The following is a 21,959-nucleotide window of genomic DNA, read 5'->3' on the forward strand; positions in this document are numbered from 1 at the left end:
AGACAGAACTGATCCTGAAGAGTTGGTTGGGAGGAAAGTAATCTGATTTATAGTTATTGATCACTTCCAGCAAAAGTCTTTCCGGTCTTGTAAAGCCAAGCAGGGGCATAAATGGGGAGAGAAGATTAATGTAATGCCTGGGTTTATTTGATATAAGATATTCATATACATGAATATTTGTAGGCTTAAGCCCCGTTCTAGTTACAGTTATAAATATTTATCTGAGTGGTCTCAGTGAATGCAGTGTGCTTTCTAATGTGTATGTATATTGGTACTTGAGTGTAAAGGTGGGTCTTGATCCTGAAAAGAGCTGTGCGTGAGGTTGATTCTGTATGATGTAAGTGGCTCCATTGTCATGATGAAACTATTCTGTGCAGTAAACGTGTGTGCAAATCTTGGCCAGATTAATGCCCAAATTGCTAGAACCAGAAAACATTACAGGAAAACTATCAAATATGCAAACTGAGAAACCCGGATTATTTAATACATCTTTTCTAATATTCTCTGGTTTCAGTAAATGTAGATAATTCTTGAAGCAAGACTAATGAAGATAGTCTCTTTTCCAACACAGGCCTTTCCTGACTTTGGATCTTGTCCATCAGACCTGAGAAAAGTAAATATTTCTTGGATATCTGTGTTCTTATTGATCTGGGTAGTGAATAATAATTGCTGTGGGGAAAAATAATCTCCAGTGGTGCTTCATAAACTAACTATGGTTTTCATAATCTGCAAAATCAACATGCCATTTTTTGATCAGACGCAAAGGGATCACTACAGATTACGAAGTTTAGTGATCACTTAATGTGTATGGTACTTCTTTATTCAGTTTCTTTTGCAGCATTGCAGAAGAGTGAGAAAGCAGTTCCCCATCTCTCTTCAGTGGAGATGCACCTGATAGCGATAAACTTTCAGCGGAGACTTCTTTCAGTCATCCTGCAGTCCCTAGTCCATCAGTAGGCTTCTGCCTATGCCTCTGGTCTCCTCGTTCAAAGAGCTGACTGAGAGACATGGTGAAAACAAGTGGCTTTGGTTTCTAAGTTATTTAGTTGGGGTTTTTTCTAGTAAAGTAAAGAAACAGAAGTCAGCAACTCTAAATGGAGCTGAGAGATATGTGTGAATGGTTTAGAAAAACAGCAGTTTTTCCTGACAGTAAAAAAAAAAAAGGGAGCCAGTTTTCTTTATCACCAGGAAGCTATAGGTCCACGTGTGGGTTTTGTTTGACCTCCTCTCTGTAAGAGTTTGCCTCTTACTGAAATGCCACCTCATGGTGCAGATAGGCTATCTCCTGTGCTTCCTGCTCCCGCTCCAAGCATTACGTGTCCCCCAGGCTGTGGTGATTTCAAGCTGTTATAAAGCTTGGGCTGCACTGCTGGGATGTGGCAGACACCTCTCCAGGTTGCTTTGCCAGAGCAGTATCCAGACACTCGTGCTCGGTCTGTATGCCAGGTTATAGGCGCTTTAAAAATGGGAACATACTGGTCAACTTAGTTTCATTGGCTTACTTGGTGACTGGAAGACAGCCATTATTTTTATATGCGATTGGTATAATTAGCCGACTACCTATAGCAATTTTTTGGCCAGTGCCTTTGTTTCCTTAAAATGCAGAATAAGGAATGAATTAAAATCTATTACTGTGTTGCTGTAAGCCCTATACATTTATTTTTCCTTGTAAGAAGTGCCAAACCCAGCTAAAAAAAAAACCAACAAAAAATCAACTTAGAAAACCCAGAGTACAAGTTTGAAGGGCAGGCGATTAGCAGGGGAAAGCACCCTGGGTGTGAGGGAGAGCAGAAGCTGCAGGTGTGCTCCAGGTGAGGGCGTCTGCCGGCCACAGGCAAGCAAAAGCTTCCCACCGAGAACCGAAACCAGTGCAAACCAGGAAACAAAAAGAAATATTCAAGCTGTCCACGTCGGACACTGCTAAGGAAACAGGCAGGTCAGCTTGGTTAATCTTTACCAAGACAGACTTTACAGACGGTCACCGCTGATCATATAACAGGACCTTTCTTGTCTTTTCTAAGATAAGAAAACACCCATCCCAAGCAGTAAGAGTTGAAAAGCCTCCCCTGCTCAGATGTTATGACTTCATTGTTTTGCTGTGGGAGAAGAGGCTCCACGCTCCCCTGTTGCTCCCGGAGCTCAGCCCAGCCCAGCCGTTGCGTTGCTTTCCTGTTCCGAAGAGGAAGTGAGAAATTCCCTCCACATGTGCTCTGGCACTTGGATACTCAGGTTTCACTCCCGATCCAGGAGCTGCCTGTAATGAGCTCTCAGTGGGGCTCGGAGAGGAGCTTCCAGCTGTGCCAAGAGTTGTTTCATTTTGTGCCAAAGGAGGAGGTGGAGAAGAAATCCTGCAAAAAGCTAAGATGTTGATGGTGCAAAAATTGGTCTAAGGGTATCATAACTGGGAAAAGCAAAAGAATAGCAGAAGCGGAGGAAGGCACAAGGAAACAGGATGGGAAACTTTTGCCAGAAGCACTGTGCCTGTTTGGAGCCCTACATCCCGTGCTTATTCTCGGGGAGAGATGGTGAGCAGGATGAGAAAGTCGGCCAAGTCTTCGCCAACCTTGCTGTGGTAAGGCACGACTGCCAAACAGGACAGAAAGACAGAGACAGTAAGATAAAAGAGAAACCTTTACCTCCACTGCCTGGCCAGCATCTGGTGAATATTTGCAGATTTGTGGCACTCTTCGACTATGAGGCTCGCACTGAGGAGGACTTGAGCTTCCGAGCCGGGGATAAGCTTGAAGTGCTGAATGCGTCCCATGAGGGCTGGTGGTACGCTAGGCTCCTCCTGCCAACAGGGTCAGTCTGTCCTGGCCGCAAGCTCCAGGGCTACATCCCCGCCAACTACATAGCTGCTGACCAGAGCATCGAAGCTGAGCCGTAAGTAACCCACATAATGCACACCGCAGTCTCTTTTCTGTTAGGTTAAATGGGTTTGGGACAGGAGGTTATGGCCTTTTCTCTTGCTGAGTAGTACCCTGCCAAACTCAACCTCCAGTGATCCTACCAGTGATAGCACTAGTTGGCGTGTGCAAGGAAGAGACACCATGGTCACAAGAAAATCAATTACAAAAGGCAGAGTGTTGCGGATTTTGGTGTGGTTTAAATAATTTCCCCCTCTGATATACCCTAATCACCTGTTTAAGAAGCATCTGGGAATATCAGGTTGGTTACCACTGTGATGGCTCGTTATTTTTATTTGTATAACAGTAAATGTGTGTCAGATGCTTCCCAGAGAGTGAAAAGATATGACCCCTGCCCCAAACAGATTCAGCCTAAGCAGCTGCAAAGTTATAAATTAATCAGACTTTCAGGAAGCTACCTTTACACCAGCTTCTTACAAATGATGGGTGAGTCTCTAATAGATAAGTTTTTTATGGTTTCCTCTACAGTATTTGTTTCTTCTTTGGAGGCAAATCTCTACTCTCAGGACAAACTTAACTGGAGTAAGTACTGCAAAGGGCAAAAGAGTGCATACAGCAATGGAGTACAAATTGAATTTGTTAAACTTTCACAGAGTTTAATTATGCAGCCCATGTTTTTCTGCACCTTGTAAATATGTCCAATCTCATTTAATATTCTGAACTAGAGCAGAAATCACACAAAATCAGTTACTTGGCTCCCTAGTGAGGATGAGTAAGGTCTGAGTCAGCCTGGGATGCAGAGTTACTTATGTGTGTCGCAGTCAGAGGCAGCGTTTGCTGAAATAGGTCTGACTGCAGTTCCAGAGGTATGTTTTGGCAAAAACTAACAGTGTGGAAAGAGACAGCAGAAATGGTATTCATCATTACTCTCAGAATTAATGTTGACTTTAGAGGGATGATGTTGCAGCTTTTCAGTTAAATCTCATTTGGACCTGAAACATCATCTTCAATCTGATCTGCCCACCCTACTGTCAAGGGCTAGGAAAATTGGCTCAGATATGATTATGCCAGTCTTTTATCAGCTGTAGGATTTGTGCTAGAGGCATCTTAGGGCAACTGTAAGACTCCTCTCTAACCTGAAGACCTTAATTTCCGGAGTCTGACCAGCTGTTTCTATTTCTGTATTCAGGCAAACAATGCTTTCAATGGTCATGTTCAAAAGAATTCTTCCAATTGCAGAAATTAATCTGCAGAGAAGGCATTTTCTGAACCACTAGAGAAGTGGTGGTAGGCTCTAATTCAACTCAGCTTGGCCTTTGCTCTCTCTCAAGAACTAGTTTTATTACAAGTCATCTAAGATTTCTGCTTGCTGTTAATACTTTGAAAGTAATTTTGCTCAGTTATACAACAAAGTCTCAGCTCTTAAGGTCCCTCCTATCTTTCTATACCTACAGCATCAAATACAAAGTTAAGTTTGCCAAAGTGCATTGTTGCATAACAGCTGGATTTTTCTTGTTACAGAATCAATTTTATTTTATTTTACTCTTTTTATATACCTTTCTCCCTTTATTAATAAAGACTAAGTTTTGGCAAAAGATTTTTCTTTATAGATTGTTAGAACACTGGAGAGGAGGAAATGGAGAGCTTTTACAACTCTCAGATGAAGTCATTCCTCCAAAATGAGTTTTTAGTTTCGTACCAAAACTAATCTGGCTAAACATGTTGGTTTTTTCTCAGATTTCCTTCTAAGTAAGTCAGTTGTCTTTAGTGATTTTCATACTTACACAAGACTGACTGCTGTCAGGCCACACATATATAACCATAGACTAACTCAGGTTGGAAAGGACCTCTGAAGGACATTTGAAACAGTCGTCCCAACTCAAGCATGGCCGAAATAAAGTTAGACCCCTTTCCTTAGTTGAGCATTTCCAGATGAGCTTTTCCACCCTCATGGTGAGGATTTTTTTGCCTTGTATCCCATTGGAATATTCCTTGCTACAATTTCCTCCAAGAATTCCCTTTCACCAACCCTCTGCATTTCACACCTCTGTTATCCTAGTGAAACACTAAGAGCAACAGTAATGATGGTTTAAAGAACTAAGCCTTGTTTTCCCTAAAGTAAAAGAATGAGAGTGAAAAAAGTTATTCTAATGTCGCTTTAATTAAAATTCAATGCTTTAATCATATTCTCTGCCCAAACTTTAAATTTAACCTCTTTCATCTTTCCATTTTGATTTTAATTAGCTCTACCCTTTGGTGTTGGCCAATTGCTCATGGCCATGATATAGACAGTTGTGGAAATAGGAGAAGTTTTTATTGCATCCTTGCATCCTTTACACCAGTCCTTTATGGTCCCAGCAGGGAACTGACAAAGAATGGAAGACTTACAATCTCATGTTCACATGCCAAAATGCATATATGCCGTATATTTGCAGTGTGTTGTTTATGCTTTGCAATATTTGCCAGGCACAGCTCATCAACAGTCTTTGAGCTCGTTGAATGCACATTTCCTAGCACCAGCTAGCTTCTGTATATCTGCAGAGACAACAGGAATTTTAGCTTATTTCTGGACTGTACCTCCATCTTACTGGATCAAGACAAACTAGCTAAACTGTTCTGGGAAACAGACTTGATTCATGGTATGACTCTTAGGAAGAAAACCAAACTGACCATATTCTTTAGCAGCTGATTTCAGCATGTTTGTATATAAACTTAAAAAAAAAAGACATTCATATGCATGCATGCATACTCCATAAATTCACTTAAATAAAGGGATAGAGGGGCATGAAATATTCTGTAAGTCATGGAATGACTTAGCGATGACAGGGCCACTGTGTAAGTTTAGCCAATATATGCTTGAAAGCTGCAGGCAGAGCAGTCGAATTTCTGTTGCTAATCATTTCAGTTTTGCCTGTAGCCTTCAAGACTATTAACAACAAAATATATCTGGGCCTTTTTTATCAACATTTTGACATGGTCTTTATTATAAAGACAATTAGAGATCAGAAAGTCCATCTGGATCTGTGTTGTCCATTCTGGCAGAAGATAATGCTAGGTAATTGTTTGTTCTTGGCAAGTGCCGCAGCAGACCGTTTTGTCTCCTTGCTGAAGTGTCTGTGAATTTTTTCAGGGAGAAAGGCTTTTTTGAACTTTTCCTTGGTAAGAAAGAGAATGAAGTAAAGAAAGAAGGAAAGTGAGAAAGTTTTCTTCCTTGTCCTCATTTAGATAATTTTATCTTACTGGAAGTCTCTTTGACTCCATCCAATATGACTGAGATAGTGCTGATAAGGTGGATCAATAACTGGATGAAAGGGCAGAAAGGATGTGCAATGTCTCCAGTCTGGGGAAAACAAAAATTAAATGCTATTTATAACAAAGGGAATTTTCGTGTATCCTTGGCTATCAGAATGTTCAAGCAGAACTGAGAAAGAATGAGATTTCTTTACCGTATTGCTTTCCTCAGACCAAAGTTTATTGGTAGAAATTGTATGCTAAAATTGAAGGGAGACTTTGTTTATATTATATTTTGCTAATATATTTATATTATATTTATATTATATAATATGACTAACTTACGCCAAAAGTCAAACACTTCCTGTTTGTGCATGATATCTTGTTAAAAAAAAGTTTCTCTTGCTTCCTTCCTTTGGCTTGAGTGATCCCTTCCAGTGTGGATGACTCAGATGAAATCAGTAACAGTCTGTGTGAACAGGGGAAGGGGAAAAAAAGGTAGATCCATGGCTTGGGTTCTGCCTGCTGCAGCATTGCAGTCCAGATGCGTGCTGCATAAGATTAAATACGTCCAAGAAATGCACACCTGCTACCATGAAGACTGTTTTGGACAGACTGAGGAAACAAGGCCCTTCATTTTTATATTTACCAGTAAAGCATCTTCTTATTGCTGACCTTTTCTAGCACTTGCAGTACTCCTTATACTCATAACAACCTGTCAGGTGGAGGGATTGTGAAGGGATTGTGCCTAGTGTCTCTGGAGACAGGCGTGTTCTCCTGGCCCTACCTGGGATAGGTGGGACAAGGCAGCTGGGGAGTGGAAGCGTTTGTCTAGCAAACTGTAGTCGCACAGTGAACTTTCACTTCATGAGGAAATAAATCTGTTACTAGAAAGGCGTTATTTTACTTAATATCTGACCAAAAGCAGACACAGACTACGCTAATGATAAATTAGCAACTGCAAGAACACTTGGTGCTTTTCTTGTCTCTGCATCGCAGGTAGCAGTCAAAACCACAAGCCAGACAGATTTTTAATTTCTAAGGAAGTTTGAGTGAGGTCATATCTGCCGCACCCCATGACTTCGGAATGCTCTTCTTTCTGGGTTTAGACACATAACATTTAGAAAAAGGAAAGAAAAAAATCCAGTTGGAGATACAGTCACATAATTTAACTTGCATATCCAGCAAAGGATGATCAGAAAGAGCAATTTGACTAACACCAAAATCTGAATTAAAAGATATAAATTTCCTTGGCAAGGAGTGTGACCTTCCTGTCTCTGTGCTCTTTCTGTGCCTGTTATTCCACACTATAAACAGGAACCATAGTAACGCATTCACCTGCCCTTATTTTATTACTGCCAGTTGTTGTAACTAAACAAGAAAATGGCATAGTGCAAATTGTTATGGACAACAAATATAGCCCAGCTGTACAGTTAATTTTAATGAAGCAAAAATAATAATAAAAAACCCCTCACTGTTGGAGTGACATTAATTCTTTTTTTTCTAGAGGAAAGGTAGAGTGTACTTAGAGGGGCTCTCGCCTGCCATCCTGATGGACCTGTTGGCTGTTTATTGAAAGTCAACTTCATTCCATATGTGCATGCCAACATTATTGACACAAGACTGCTGTGCTGAGGGAAGTAAATCCACACAAATTCCTAGCAGATTAGGTCAAAGAAGATCACAGCAATTACTTTTAACTTTTGCCAGTTTCAGAAACATTCCTTATTTCAGAGAGATTTCTTATATAGGTATTTCCCAGCTGGTGGAAACCGAGCCCCAGACCTAATCAATGAAACCTCACCGGTCAATTCCATAATGAGCTTTTCAAACAACCCTTTGAAAGCAGAAGTGACTTGTAGGTTATTTTTGTCAATCTCCATAATTCCTTCACCTTCTGTGACCCGACTCAGCTTTAACTATTTCATACATTGACTGAATCTGAGTTACTATACGTGAACAATAAGGCGTTTCCTGGGCTGACCTGTTTCAGACTTTCTGCAAAGTCAGGGTTATGGGGTTTCTTTGGTTTATGTGGGTCACTTTTCAAAGTGGTATTTAGAGCCAAAATGTCTAGAGGTTCTTTTTAAAGTGAAATTGTAGATTCTGCTGAACACGTCAGAAAAGTGAATGTAATCCACTGCGGTTTCTGTGCACTCCCTCTCTCTCGCTCTCATAATTCCTCTCTCTATTACAGTCCAAACTCCCAAGGACACCACCAGAATCAGCAGTAACCCTTGTACGGAAATGAACTTGTAGAAACTGTTCATTGCTAACACAAGTACACAAAGTAGTAGTAGGTTGTTCTCACATTCTTGGAGCCTGTTACGTTAAGTAGGAAAGCTATTCTCATATAGTTTTTGTAGAAAAGGTTTCTTTATCACCAAAATATGTATTTATTATAAATCGTTGAAATGGCTGTATGTGAACTCATTTGAAATTCCATCTCTTCTTTCAACTGATATACTTTATGTATGTGCTTTTGTGTGTGCATGCATGTATACACACACACAACATAGAGAAAGTTTATAAGACTGGAACTTTTAAGACCATGCAAAACAGCCCTGCGGGACAAGGTGTGTATTGCAAAGCCAGAAGATCATGGTTTTGATGGTTTTTGACCTTGTGTTCATAGCATCTGAAGTACCCGAAGTTTTGAACTGCCATGCGTGTTTTGGAGTGCCTCTCTTGAGTTTAAATGATTGAATACTACAAAAAGACGACGAGTTTAATCACTTAGCTTCTTTAGTTGTGGTTGAGCATTCCAGTGCTGTCTTCAAGCACATCGTGAACTTTGACTTCATTTCTGCTCATTTCTTAAATATGCAAAGATACACTGAACACAAAAGGAGATGGTTTGCAGAACTGTGAAATGTCAGATTTTGTCAAGTGCCAGCAGTATTTACACATCCATGTGTATACCCATGTCCCGAAAATGTGTGTCTCTGCTCAGAAAGGTGGAAGAAATTGTGGCATTGTAGACGAGCAGTTCATGCAAACTTGTCTAATTTAGGTCACCTATTTTCTGGCAATGTGGTTTTCTAAATATACAACATTGTCTATTCAAATTCTGAGAAATGAAGAAATTTCTTCCTACCTTGGATGTATTTGAAATTAGTGTGTACTTTATACGTTATAATCATTATATACTAGTTTCCATTACCCTGTTGTGAAAGATTTGACAATGAATCATGTGAAGACCAGAAACTATATCCTTAAAACCTGCAAACATAGCCAGTTAGCTTTTCCTATGGCACTGTGAAACCCAGGTGGCCTTTACAGTGCCTTTTAGAAAAACAAAGACCATATACTGGTCAGAATAACTCAATAGTCCTGTTTGATGTTTTTTTCTTCAGACTCAGTAGGAGTAAGCGTTGTGCGTGCTAGCCTAGATTAGTTGGTTTTGAGCAGTGTTGTCGGCAAAAACATTCAGCAGGTATTGTACAATGGTTACTGTTTCCTCAGTAGTTGTCTTTGATGGCTCTCCGTGCAGCACAATACAGAGCTGTGCAGAGCTGAGTGATCTCTGAGCAGGTTTAGAACTGAAAAATAGTAACCAACAGTTCAGCCAGGCTAAGAAGTCCTAAAGCTGGGTTGATTTTAAACAAACTAGGTCAGGTATCTCTGTGAAGAATTATTTTGTAACATGTAAAAAGCACTGTTGGTTACAGAAGACTTTAGGGCTTTCTTCGTGTAGGATCATATCGGTACTGAAGAGATTAAGTCATAAAAACATAAGAGATACCCTACAAGGTCAAACCAATGGCCCCTCTAGCCCCATTATTGTGTTTCAGAAAGGATTTTATGAAAAGTGCACAGGCCCATCCACTTTCTTTGATCCATTCCCTTTGTGCTTCACCAGAGGCTGGAACTGTTGTATAAGCAATGTCAGAGGGTACATCACTGCCATGTCTAATTACGGACCTATTGTCAAGTCTGTTTAGCAAAAGCGTAGGTGTTGACACTGCACAATTCTTTATTTCTGTCTGTGGGCAAAGACCAAGCTATTAGGAAAAAAATGAAAAAACAAAACCCGCAAAAACCCCTCTCATCTGTGCAGAAAGTTTTGTATTCCTAAACAAGTATTTGGCTTTTTTTTACGGATTGGTGATTGCTTAGTCATGAGTGACTCAAAAAACCCACGCTCAAAATAAATAGGCACAAAAGGAAATGGTAGCACTGCACAGGTCCCTGTGAAATTCAGGGACTGGTCCTTTACAGACCACACCTATCTGCCCTATCTACCCTAATGCATCCAAGACAGCCCCACAGATTTACCAATCAATTCTTTTTGCTTCCTACCAAAGATGCAGAACTAAACCCAGGATATGTCCTGTTATTATCTTACAGACGCTACCTTCTAACATGAGGCTATAGCAGAGATGCCTCAAGCAAACATTATAATAATGATGCAGCCTTCCAGTAGCCTAGTTTAGACCACACAAAATTTACCTGCATTTTAATTTTAAAACAGATTAGTAGAGAAAATATGATTAATCAGGATTCAGATGTTTTTCTGTAATAAAATGTCTTGTTCCTTTTCAAGTTATGCAAGCAAAGTATGCATAGCAAAGAAAATATAATTGATTAGGTGATATTTAAAAGAGGAAAAAACAATTTTCAATGATTTTTAAATAGTACTATAAGGGACATATTTGAAGACCGTTCTTGTGTTAGAACTTTAAAAATAAGAGATTAAACTTTCTTAGTTAAGAAGCTTATTCTTCATCAGAGTTTTCCTAAATGTTGACATTCAGGTTTACACCTCATAACTGCGTAAAAAAACCTGTAAGAGTTACAAGAAATTAGAATGGAAATCTACATCTTTGCAGTTTTCAATTCTCCAGACATGCCTAGAATTCATCTGGAAATTGCTTTTCAGAAGATCAAACAAAATATTGATCATGAATGCATTCCTTTTCTTTATCACTTAAACCAAATAGAAGTACATATGGTTTTTCTGTGCTGGTACACTAATCTTAATCAATGTAAACTGGAAAAACAAAGCAGTGAATTCAATAATAAATGATGCTTCCATAAAGGATTGCACTAGTTGACATTTTCATTACTTCTATGCAGAATACTCTATAATCGATAATGTTTTACACTATAAATTTATCTGCAGTAATGTTGATAAACATTTTCCCTTAGCTTTCTCTCACTAAAGCAGATATATTGCTAGTTTAATTAATAACATTTTTCTGTATTTATAGCACAAACGATTTTGCAGCACATCTTTTCAAACCTCACTGCAAAAGAAGAGAAAAAAAGAAACCTGAGACTCGCATGTGGGAATGAATATATACCATGAATTTCAGAAATGATGAGAACTCACAAACCTCAGTCTTCCTTTTGAAACTACTGATCTTTTCAGTTAGTGGAAGTCTCTGTAAAGGTATATGGAAGGAGTCTCTGCTTTAAGGGTATGTGGTGAAAGGAGCCATACATAAGAACACGCAGAGACAAACCTGAGTGACATGTGAGAAGAGAGGTGGTGATGAGGACAAGCCTGCTCAGTCGCACTCACTGATAAGAGTATGCAGAGTGTGGGAATGTTTCTTTTTCAGGAAGATTATCTGAGGACCTTGCTAATAAGGAAGGGGTGGGAGACAAACATGCGGAGACACTAAACCTGATCGATTAATGTTAACAAAGACAATAATCAGAAATAAACCCGGTCAGTCGCACTAATTGGTGGGCTATCAAGAAATGGCAGGCAAACTCTGACCTTGCAACTGATAAGGATGCAAACCTGGGGGTCCAGGATGTTGGAGGGGGGTCTGTGGGGCTATGTCAAGTGATGAAGCAAGGTTTACGGAAAAGGAATCAGTGAGGAACAAAGAGAGGGTAGACAGAAAGTGGTGTAAAAGGTGCTGTTCCCGTGTAAAACGGGGCCAGTCAGTACACTTGTCTGGCTGAGCCCTGCGCCTGGTTACCACACTCTATCCTGTCTTCTCATTAAATCCTTTCTTGACTATCTCCCTGTGTAACCTTACCCTCTGTCCCCTGGGTGAGTGCTGCAAGGACTTAAGTGCCTGCTGCTGGGGGGACTGGTGTGACACTGTACTGGGCCAGCAACTGGAGTCCGAGCCGGGGTGTAGGCGCCCCAGGCCTGTGGCGTCAGCTGCTGGAGCGAGTGGAGTCTCAGTGCCAGGTGCTGGAGTGGGTGGGGGTCTCAGCCACCAGCCACTGGGGTATGTCTCAAAACCAGCTGCTGGGGGGACCGGCGTGCGTGAGGTGAGTGTGGGTAAGAGGGGCTGGGGTCGGGGCAGGGTTGTTGGATGGAGAGATGGGCTGTGCCGGTATTTGAGGGGGGGATCTGCCAGTGTGCATGTGCTTGTGGATCGAGAGAGAGAGAGAGAGAGAGAGAGAGAGAGAGAGAGAGTGTGTGTGTGTGCGTGCGCGTGTGCGTGCACCATCATTAGTGACCTTCTGGCTCTGCCAGCCAAAGAGGAAGAGGAGGGGACTGTGCTTGTGTTTTATGTGAGTCCTGTACATGGGTGCTGTTGAAGGCAGCGCCTTGTCTGTGGCAGTCTGTGTGACCGGCCATGTCAGTGTCCTCCCTGTGTGCCTGTGTGCCTCTGAGACACATGCTCAGCACCACCCCTGGCTGAACCTGCAAACAGGAAAGTGGCAGCCACGTCCCTCAGCATGGGCAGAGACCCTGTATCCCCAGGCTGGGCTCCAGCAGCCGAGCAGGAGGTCCCTGGGCCACAGTGGCTGGAGGAGGTGGCCGCTCCTAAATCCCCTTAGTGGTCTCCTTTACCTCTACTTCAAAAAAGAGAGTCTTGGCTTTCTGTTCCTTTTATTGTATGCTTTTCCCAAACTCCTACAGATTTATGAATGCTTAGAAGCGTGTATATATTCTCAGCCACTGACATGGGTGAATCAGTATAATTTTTATCTGTAGAAAGTCACCTGATGTTTTTTGCTGTTACAGAATGACAACTTGATTAGCTTGGAAAGATAATTATTAGTTTTCTGAATACCTGCAAGGAAAGAAAAGAGAAAATGAGATCTTGTTCTTATTACACAGCTAAAATGTTTGAAAAATAGCCCAGAAACTTCCTCTGATGCTGACATACCTTTCTGACATGGTGGTGTGATCTCTTACAAAAGAAACCATGTGTGTGGGTCTTGGGCTGGTAATATACACACTGATATGGAGTTCTATGTGCTCCAGCTTTACTTCTGGAAGTCAAAGGTGTCTTTAGTGTGTCACCCTTCCCATCTGTCACCCTGAAAAGGTTACCCTGAAAACTGGGAGACCATTTGGTTAAGAAATTTGTCCCCATGTAAAAGAACCGTTCTGTCCTTTGGCTCAGGGTCACCTGGGGGTGCCAGACTGCACAGTTCCTTTCCGAGTCCCCCTGGGGACAGAGTGACCTGGTTGTTCTCCACTGAAAGTTGACCTGAGAGAGGGCACGAATCTGCTCAGACTGCTGGCAATAGGCTGAGGACGAAAAAATGTGTCCAAGTGAATGTCCAAGAGAGAGCTCTGCACAAAATGGATGGAGAGATGTCCTCTAACACCTGTGTCCTGTGCAGGCAAGGGGGGCTTTTTGTTTCCGAGGGTTTCTGTATCACTTCTGTACTGAAGTGAGTTTCCCTGTGAGAAAAGAAAATAATTTCTCAGGAATGATTTTCTCAAGAAAATCAATTGAGTGCTTTTGGAAGCTGTAATGGTTTAAGTAAATGTATGATTGAACATTTTCTTGTCCTTTGAGTTTCCCTTAATGTTAAATCAATTGATGTTATTAGTGTTCTCTGTACCATGTTAACATTAAGGCTACCTCAAGGTTTCAACTTTGTTCCTCAGTTGTTATGAATAGCAGAGTTATTGCTACTTTTAGAGTATATTATGGCAGTATATCAGTACTTTTGTTCATGTATGTGTTAACAAATGCGTACAGATGCTACTAGCATTGATGCAAGATTTTACAACACTATTTGGAAGACTGTGCAGCAGAAATAGGGTCTGAGAAACACATTTTAAGTTTTTTTTAAAAAGAGGTGATTATATGCCTATATTTCACACCCAACGTCCCAAAACAATGCCCATTAAAGCCAATGTTAGCCTTTCATTGACTCCAAAGATAAGTTGTTTTAGAACAAATTTTAAATGCAATGAAGTCCTTATCCAGGTACAAAACCACTACTGGGAGCAAACTTTGACGATTGACTTTAGTCTCTTAAATCAGAGAAATACCAGGGACTTACGTAACAAAAACACCACAGAAAAAGTAATATGATACCACTTTCATCTACCGTTCTTTTCTCATATAGAAGAACTTCAGAGCAGATTAAATAATACAGCATGCAGATGACCAATATTGTGGAGAATGAATGCAAACATTGACATTAATTACGCAATAGTGAAGTGGGGGATCACAGGATGAGATTTATTTACAGAGATTTCCGCAAAATAACTGTCAGATAGTGATTTGGTTGCTGGTTTATTATCTTTTGCTCCTATTGGGCAGTGAAACTAGTATTGGGTGAGCTATGCTAATTTACAGAGCTCATGCACTTGGCCTTGTAATACTATCCCTACAGGAGAAATAGTCACTTCCCAGTCATTACAGAGTGCAAGAGTAGCCAAAGGCGCGATGGTTTGTCATCCTGAAGCAGACTCAGAGCAAATTCATTTCCATGTTTGCAGCACAGTCAACTGCTATTATCAACTATTGAAAAACTAATGTAGTATTATGCATAATCCCTTACAACAGAATCACACGACAGTACAGTTAAGGCCTACTAAAGTACTTACTAAAAAGGTTTATACACAAAGCCATGGATTTTTTAGACTAATGCCCAATTAATCTTTGTGTTTACATTTACAAGGCAGTAAATTTGTTCTACGCTGTAAGAGGAAGTGCCTATCTCTGTGATGGGTTTTACCACTCTTACTGTTGAACATCACCTTATCCAAACAATCCCACGCATTCACTTACTGTAAAAGTCCCTAAAGCCCTGGCAGGCCCTTTCTTTAGGGCACAGCTTATTATTTCTAACAGAAACAACGGAGTAACACCAAACAAAGATATTTCATAGACCAAAACAGACTTTAGAGGCTCAGAGTCCTTTCTGAAACATCTGCTGCCCGCTTCTCACAAGCTAGTAATCTCCTGCAGTTTCTTCAGCTGGGCTCCCCCAGTGATTTGTTAGTGCAACCTGGGGCTCCTTTTGGGTCTCAGGTATACACAAGGTCGGTCTGCCAGGGTAGGTGGGTGTTTCACACGTTTGCTACGGTTACATTGCAGTCATTGGGATTGTGTGGAGTAAGCTACTGTTCAGCGTTAGCGTCAAGTTTTCGGCGAGTAGTAAAATTAAAACCATTTCTTTTTAAAGGGACTACGCAATATAAGTGTGGTGAATCTGGTCCTTGAGTCTAGAAGTACAAAGTGCTTTTTCTGGCAATAACCTGCAATTTCCCATCTTGCTAAAAAAAATAGTAGCAAACGTTCTGCCTAATTTTGGTGTTGTATGTATGCAACATACATACAACAAAGCTCATGTATGTTCAGTCCCAGAAGCATTACCTCTGTTGTAACAGCGGTACATTCTCCAAATTACTGTATGTAAGCATCTATGCTTGTTGTATATTCCAGCAAAATAGTGACTATGGTCTGTTAGAGACATAGGTTTAAATTGCCTCATTTTAACTAAAGAGCCCCTGTTTTGTGGATGTATGTATCACTTGTGTCCTAGTGCTCACCACCATGATCAAATAAGTATGGGAAGAGAGAAAGGAAAAATGTCTGCCTTCTCCTGGAAGAAAGAAGCAGCGATGTTTCTTGAGAGTCCTTCATTTTAGTTTTGCATCAAATCAAAATATTTAACAAATATTGATTTGTGGCCTGAAACAAAATGAAGGGTATTGCTTGGTTGTATCTTGTTTTCAGTTAACTTAATCCTTTCTGAACAAAATTAAAAGAAAAAAATGCTTATATTTTGATGGAAACTCCATTTGAAAACAGAAATTAAAAAGCCTTTAAATATGAAAATTTTTCAAATTGAGTACCTTCACAAGTTAAGCTATAATATATAATAGAATATTATATATATATCTAATTATAATATTATAATTAGAAAATATATGGAGAAGTATAACTTAATTTTCTTTCCCTCTTTTTTGCTTCTATGTCTCTTTTGTTATCCCCTCTTATATTCTGCCATCTCACCAACAAAACTCTCTCAAGTCTAACATAAATTTAGTATTTATGGAAAAACGCCAACCAGTCAGCTATAATCTGTTGACAAGAACATTAGCAAAATGTTATCCAAAAGCCAAGAGCAAAATGGGATCTGTTATTTTCCGAAATCGTGTATTTCGCATTGTAATGGTTATTTTAAGAAAAATCACACTGTTGATCTCAAAATACGGAAAATACAGTGGAAGTTACAGTGTGTTGCTGCAGACAGACTGTCACTTCCAAACATACAGGCAGACTTATACATACATACATAATATAAATTAATGCTTCTCTGTCATTTTGATAGATCTCTGCTGCTTACATAGTGTAGAAATGAGCCTTTAGTGTTTCACAACTATTCACATGTTCTATGTTTTGCCCCGTGGAAAGAAAAACAGACTTATTCCACCCACTGCCACTGTGAAAAGACTCAGAAGCTCCAAGTCCCCCACACAATGCATGAGGATAGTCTTCATTTTAGTTTGTGATCTGTTATTCAACAACAAGGATCTGAGCAATACAATTCAGATCTTTACGTGTGAAGCAAATTCATTGTGATTGCGAAAGACTGTGTGTTGTCCTACATAACCACCCCTGAAAACCTGAATTTCTAGTTTCACTTGGAGAAAACTAGTTTCTGATTATGGTAAATAAGTAATCAGAACTGAGCTGTGTAACTACACACATACATTTTAAAAGATTTTTTATTTCAAGTATTGTCCAAGTCAGGTACTTTCTGCAGTGTGTTAAGATTTTAACTGATTTACCTATGTAGATACAGAAGGCTGTTGTTACCTAAACATTTTTTTAAAGACTTCATCTGACTCACTGGTTGCTGATGGTACTTTGGTGAGTAAGCTTTAAACCAGTACATTTAGCGGTGATCTCTAGTCAATAAACATATGATGAAAATGAATGTTAAAATATTCTTTTAGCAAGTACAAACAGGAGCAGCGTGATGAGCTAAGAAAGGGAAAGGGAAAAGGTCTGTAGAGAGCAATCCTTACAGTGAGAGTTAATCTGTGAAATTGGTTCAAGAGATACTCTGTGAAATTATTTCCCCAAGTAGGACTGAAATCGCTGCCAAAGACACATGCCCTGTGGGAGCAGGATAAGCTGGAAACCAGCATGTGCTGAGCAGGTGCAGCAGCTCAGGCAGCAGCAGGTTATAGCCGTTGGGCAATAAATGCAGTCCTCAGTTTTGTCTCGTCTTTATTTTCTCTTAATTGTTGCCTGTTAGCTCGGACTTTCTCCCTTCTCTCCCTTCACCCGCTTGATAATATTCTACGGTCCTCTCTGCTTTGAATTTTGACTGTCTTGTTTTCTCCTTCCCTCCTGCAATGCCCTATGCATTCCTTTAGCTTTAGCTTTAAATTCCTTCCTCTTAAATTTTGTCCTTGTCCCACGCATCCTTCAGTATCTGATAATAAATGACAATTAGAGATAGATAGCATTAAAAACAATCCTAGGCAAGCCTGTAGAAGGAAGTAAGGAGGAAGGGCTCTGTTTCCAGAGGACCTGAAACCCAATCTTAGGTTTTCCAGCCTCCGCACAGGGAAAGTCTGCAAGCCCTGGAATAATCCTGGACTTTTCACTATGTAGATTCTTGTGCCGTATCTGGGAAGGCTTGTGTTTTTGAAAATGCTCAGGAAAGGAATCTTTTGCAAGTTTCATCTTCATGGTTTAACCTGACTACAGATTTTTGTTTTGGTTTTTTTTTTCCAACGCCATCATCGGGTAGACTATAGAGGGAAAAGTGAAGCAGCCAGTGCTCATCTTCCACGCTCTCATTCATGCATGCAGTTCATCATTTGTGAAGCACATCTGTTTCTTAACTATGTTATATCTGGAAGACTTTCATCTTTGCAGTGATATTTCCTAATTTCTTGAAATGTCAGCTCTTGGAGAAATTATATTACTTTGTTAGTCTTATAATTAAGACAGCCTAATATTTTCTATCAGGAGAGCTTGTTTAGTTGCTTATAATTTTTCCAGGCTTTACCTGATTGGATGTGAATTTTCCAGGGTTGATACGAGGCACAGGCTGCCTCTTTCTTTCCCTGAAAGCAAAAAACCAGGCTCAGAACAATAGGAGAAATCCTTTGTGCATGTACTTTGGAGGAAGGGCTTGATATTTGGTAGGGGAGATTACTCTATTAAAAGAGTGTGCTTTTTTGCTATCTAAGGAAACTTTGCTTCAAAGTAACCAAGACTGAAAATAAGATTGCACTTTATATGTGGTAACCAAACATATTCATTAGAATTTGGCAGCTGCGTTCTGTATTTTTTATATTTTGGGAAAACCCAACAAATGCTTGGAGCCTTCCTCTCAGCGCAGCGAGGACGTGCTGGTGGTGCCCTTGGTAAACTTCTGTCCCTGCTTCTGCACTAATGTTTACCCACAGCAGACTGCAAACCTGGCATGGATTAAAAGCTGGCTCAGCAGCCCTCTTTGTCCTGCACAGATGACGGCAGTGAAGAGTGGCGCACGCAAGCCTGTTCAGGTTTCCATGTGCTGAGTAAGGGCAGTGATCACAGGATGGTCATATGATGAAAGTAACTGAATAAGACCCTGGAGGATCTCTCTGTCTCTCTTTCTCTGTCTCTTTAGCTTCCCATGCATCTCTCCTTGTCTTCTGTGACACAGAAGTTAGCAGCTATTGCTCTCTGAATGATCTACTACATACTCTACGATGCTAAATTCCCTGAAAGTTAGGCCCTAGGCATTTCAAATTGGACATCCAAAATTAGTAAAAAATGCTTATAATAATGTCTTATTGCCTTAGTCCCTTTCTGTGAAGTTTCTCCACTGTAAAAAAAATTTTACAAGCAAAAGTGCCACAAAAAGAAATTAATGAATGTTCGTAAAGCATTCGGATATTATAGCCATGAACACTATAATAGAGGCTGCTGGGAAATTAGCCATTCATGTAATTTTATAACTTGTATTGAGAGCAGAGACTAAACAATTTATGGCAAATAAACAAAACAAAATAGAGGGTAACTATTCAGTGAGCAGCATTCGTATTAACATTGTAGGAAGTAGCAGCTGTGGCCATGTAATTAAAGATGGTATCATACTGGATTTTCCTGAAAATGGCTGAGTGGATGCCATGAAAGCAATATTAATATTGCCATCTCCTAGCTTTGGGGTTCTTAACTTTGCAACTACTGCTTTCTATGACTGTGGATTTTGAGGCATTTAAAACACAAAGTTTATATACTGTTGAAGCTTTTCTTTATTTGTTTTAGCTATTGCACAGGCTTTCTGCATTCCAGAAGAAACTGGGATATATTTGGTTTCAATATATACAGTATCTGTTTTTCTTTGTCCTCACCCAAGACTTTTGCTCTAATTGCAGTAATTCTTTGCTCTTCTTAGTCTAGAAAATCTTTTATTCTCCTCATAGCCTAGCACTACAAACACAGTTAACACAATCCAGTTAATTTATTGGAGAGCCAGCTAACCTGTTGTAATCATTTCTTCCGTAATGGAGAGTTCTGGTTGGGAACCACAGGAATCACAACAAACCCTGCCAGCTGCTGAGGTACAGCGGTCTCATGAGATTTACCCTAACATGAGAGGATAAATCCCAGTTGCAAACACTTATGAAAAATGAGAAGTGCGATGCCCTCGTGCCACAAAGTGCTGATCCAGGGTAGAATCATGATGTCCATTTTAACATCTTCAGTGTTTTTGAAAATAAATTTCATGTGACTGATTTCCTGCTATTTCTTCTGTTATGCCTCCACACTCTTTGAATGACCTTGCCATGTAGTCCTTCTCAGCAATTTTTCTCCCCTTTCCTCCCCCCTCATTCCTATTGTAATGACCACGGTTTCTATATGTGACTATACCTTACTGCTGACTCAGCCCTCAGGATTTTCCCTTTTAGTTGGGCATTCACAAAATTCAGACTATGTCACAGACCTCTGCCTTTAGCCTTATCTTACCTCCAGCGTCCTGCAACTTGAATAAGAAACTGAAATAATGCCCCCTCATCCCAGCTACAGCTAGTCATTAAAGCAAATTCAGTCACTTCAGATTTGACATTGTAGAGCTAATTCTGACTTTGCTCCTGTACATATTGAATCTAAGCAAAGGCAGAGGATAAAAGTGGAAAGCTGTGCTCTGGTGAGCCCTAATGGAAATGGGTGACATAGTCAGAACTTGCACATCATTTTCTGTGCTGGTCTTCAGTGTGGAAAACAGAAGAGCAGTGAGGGATCTCACTGCTCTGCTTCAGCACAGAGCTGAAATTTCCAAGAAAGCCAAAGATCGTAGCTCTTAATTCAGAGTTGGTGTTTGGCTTGGTGATGAAAAACTTACACACATCCCAAAGGGGGATGCACACAGAGTCCTTAATCATGAGTTTAGAGTTTCTGTTGGAGTCAGGCTTCAAAGGGGCTGCCCAAGGAAAGGATATGCTGCCAAAAAATTTCTCCAGTAACAGATTTTTCACCTGGACCATGTTTGGGGGTCTTTGGCTGTGGTTCCTCCAATGCAAAAGCAAGAGGTTGGGTTAGGAGAAAGGCAAATACTAGACCTCCTGCTGGAGGGGGTTGGCACAGTGGCAAGGAAGGTTGAGGCTGCAGAGAGATTTGTCCTCTTAGGACTTTTGTGTCTGGCCCATGCCAAGGGGTCCCCCTCCATGGGACTTGGCCCATGCCTTGTTGCTTGTTCATTTGGCATGACTGAGGATCTTTGGCAGTGGTCAGCACATGCCTAGGGTTAGGATTAAGAGAGAGATGAATCCTAGAGCTCCAGTGTGACTACGGGACTACCCAAGGAAGATCAAGGCTGCAGAAAGACTTGTCCTTTGAGAAGTTTTTTTTATGTGGCCTATGGCTGAGGGGTCTTTGGCTAAGGCTCAAACCAGGTCTACAGTTAGCGTTAGGGCTTGGACTAGTTTTAGGGTTAGGAGGGTGACAAACCCTGAGCTCCAGTTTGAATAAAGCTGCAAGAGTCTGCCCAAGAAAAGTTGAGTCTACAGAAAGACATGTCTCCCAAGAGGTGTTGTGTCTGGCCCATGACTGGGGGGCTTTGGCTAAGGCTTGGCATACACCTTGCATTAGAGCTAGGAGTTTGGGTGTTTGGGACTTAGGAGAGACCAAGCATAAAGCTCCAGTGTAAGAGGGGAGCAGGGGGCTGTAAAAGGGCTGCCCAAGGAATGCCAGGCTGACAAAAAAATGTTTCCCCTGTAAGCTTTTTCATCTGGACCATGGCTGGGAATCCTTTTGTTTGGGTTTAACACTGGGTGTTGGGTAGAGTTAATTTCAGGAGAGAAAAAGATCCTGTAGTTCCCAGATTAGTTGAGATCCTCTGTTAAGTCTTCAATCTCTACCTTGAATGAGTGCATTGCACTGATGACAGTGACATGATCAGATGGGCATATTACATTAATGGGAGGGAACAGAATGGAGGGGAAGAAAACTCATTTTGCATACTCTTTTTTGGATGGGCATATTTGTATGTTTTTGTTTTTCCACTGGGGTTTTATCTTCTTCTAGGCATGTTGCCAGGCACTGGATAATTTGCCAGTGGTATTGCATTGCAGACCTTTGCCTCCCTATCTTTCTTTGCTTTAGTGATTCTGTCAGCGGCTATGCGGCATGCAATACCCTTGAGCCCATGTTATTCTTCCTCTCTTCCACCTTCCAGATT

General features: G+C 40.6%; 1 protein-coding gene across 1 annotated transcript in view; it reads left to right on the top strand.

The window, feature by feature from the left end:
• Positions 1–2,345: 2,345 nt before the first annotated feature.
• FRK (fyn-related Src family tyrosine kinase) overlaps positions 2,346–21,959 on the top strand; it is a 53,602-nt gene continuing 33,988 nt past the window's right edge. The window contains exon 1 of the mRNA XM_009325670.1: positions 2,346–2,883. Within this exon, the coding sequence (XP_009323945.1) occupies positions 2,453–2,883 (431 nt within the window). The 5' untranslated portion in view covers positions 2,346–2,452. The remainder of the gene's footprint in view (positions 2,884–21,959) is intronic.

The sequence above is a fragment of the Pygoscelis adeliae genome, unplaced genomic scaffold, assembly GCF_000699105.1.
Source record: "Pygoscelis adeliae isolate BGI_AS28 unplaced genomic scaffold, ASM69910v1 Scaffold54, whole genome shotgun sequence".
Taxonomy (NCBI): Eukaryota; Metazoa; Chordata; class Aves; order Sphenisciformes; family Spheniscidae; genus Pygoscelis; species Pygoscelis adeliae.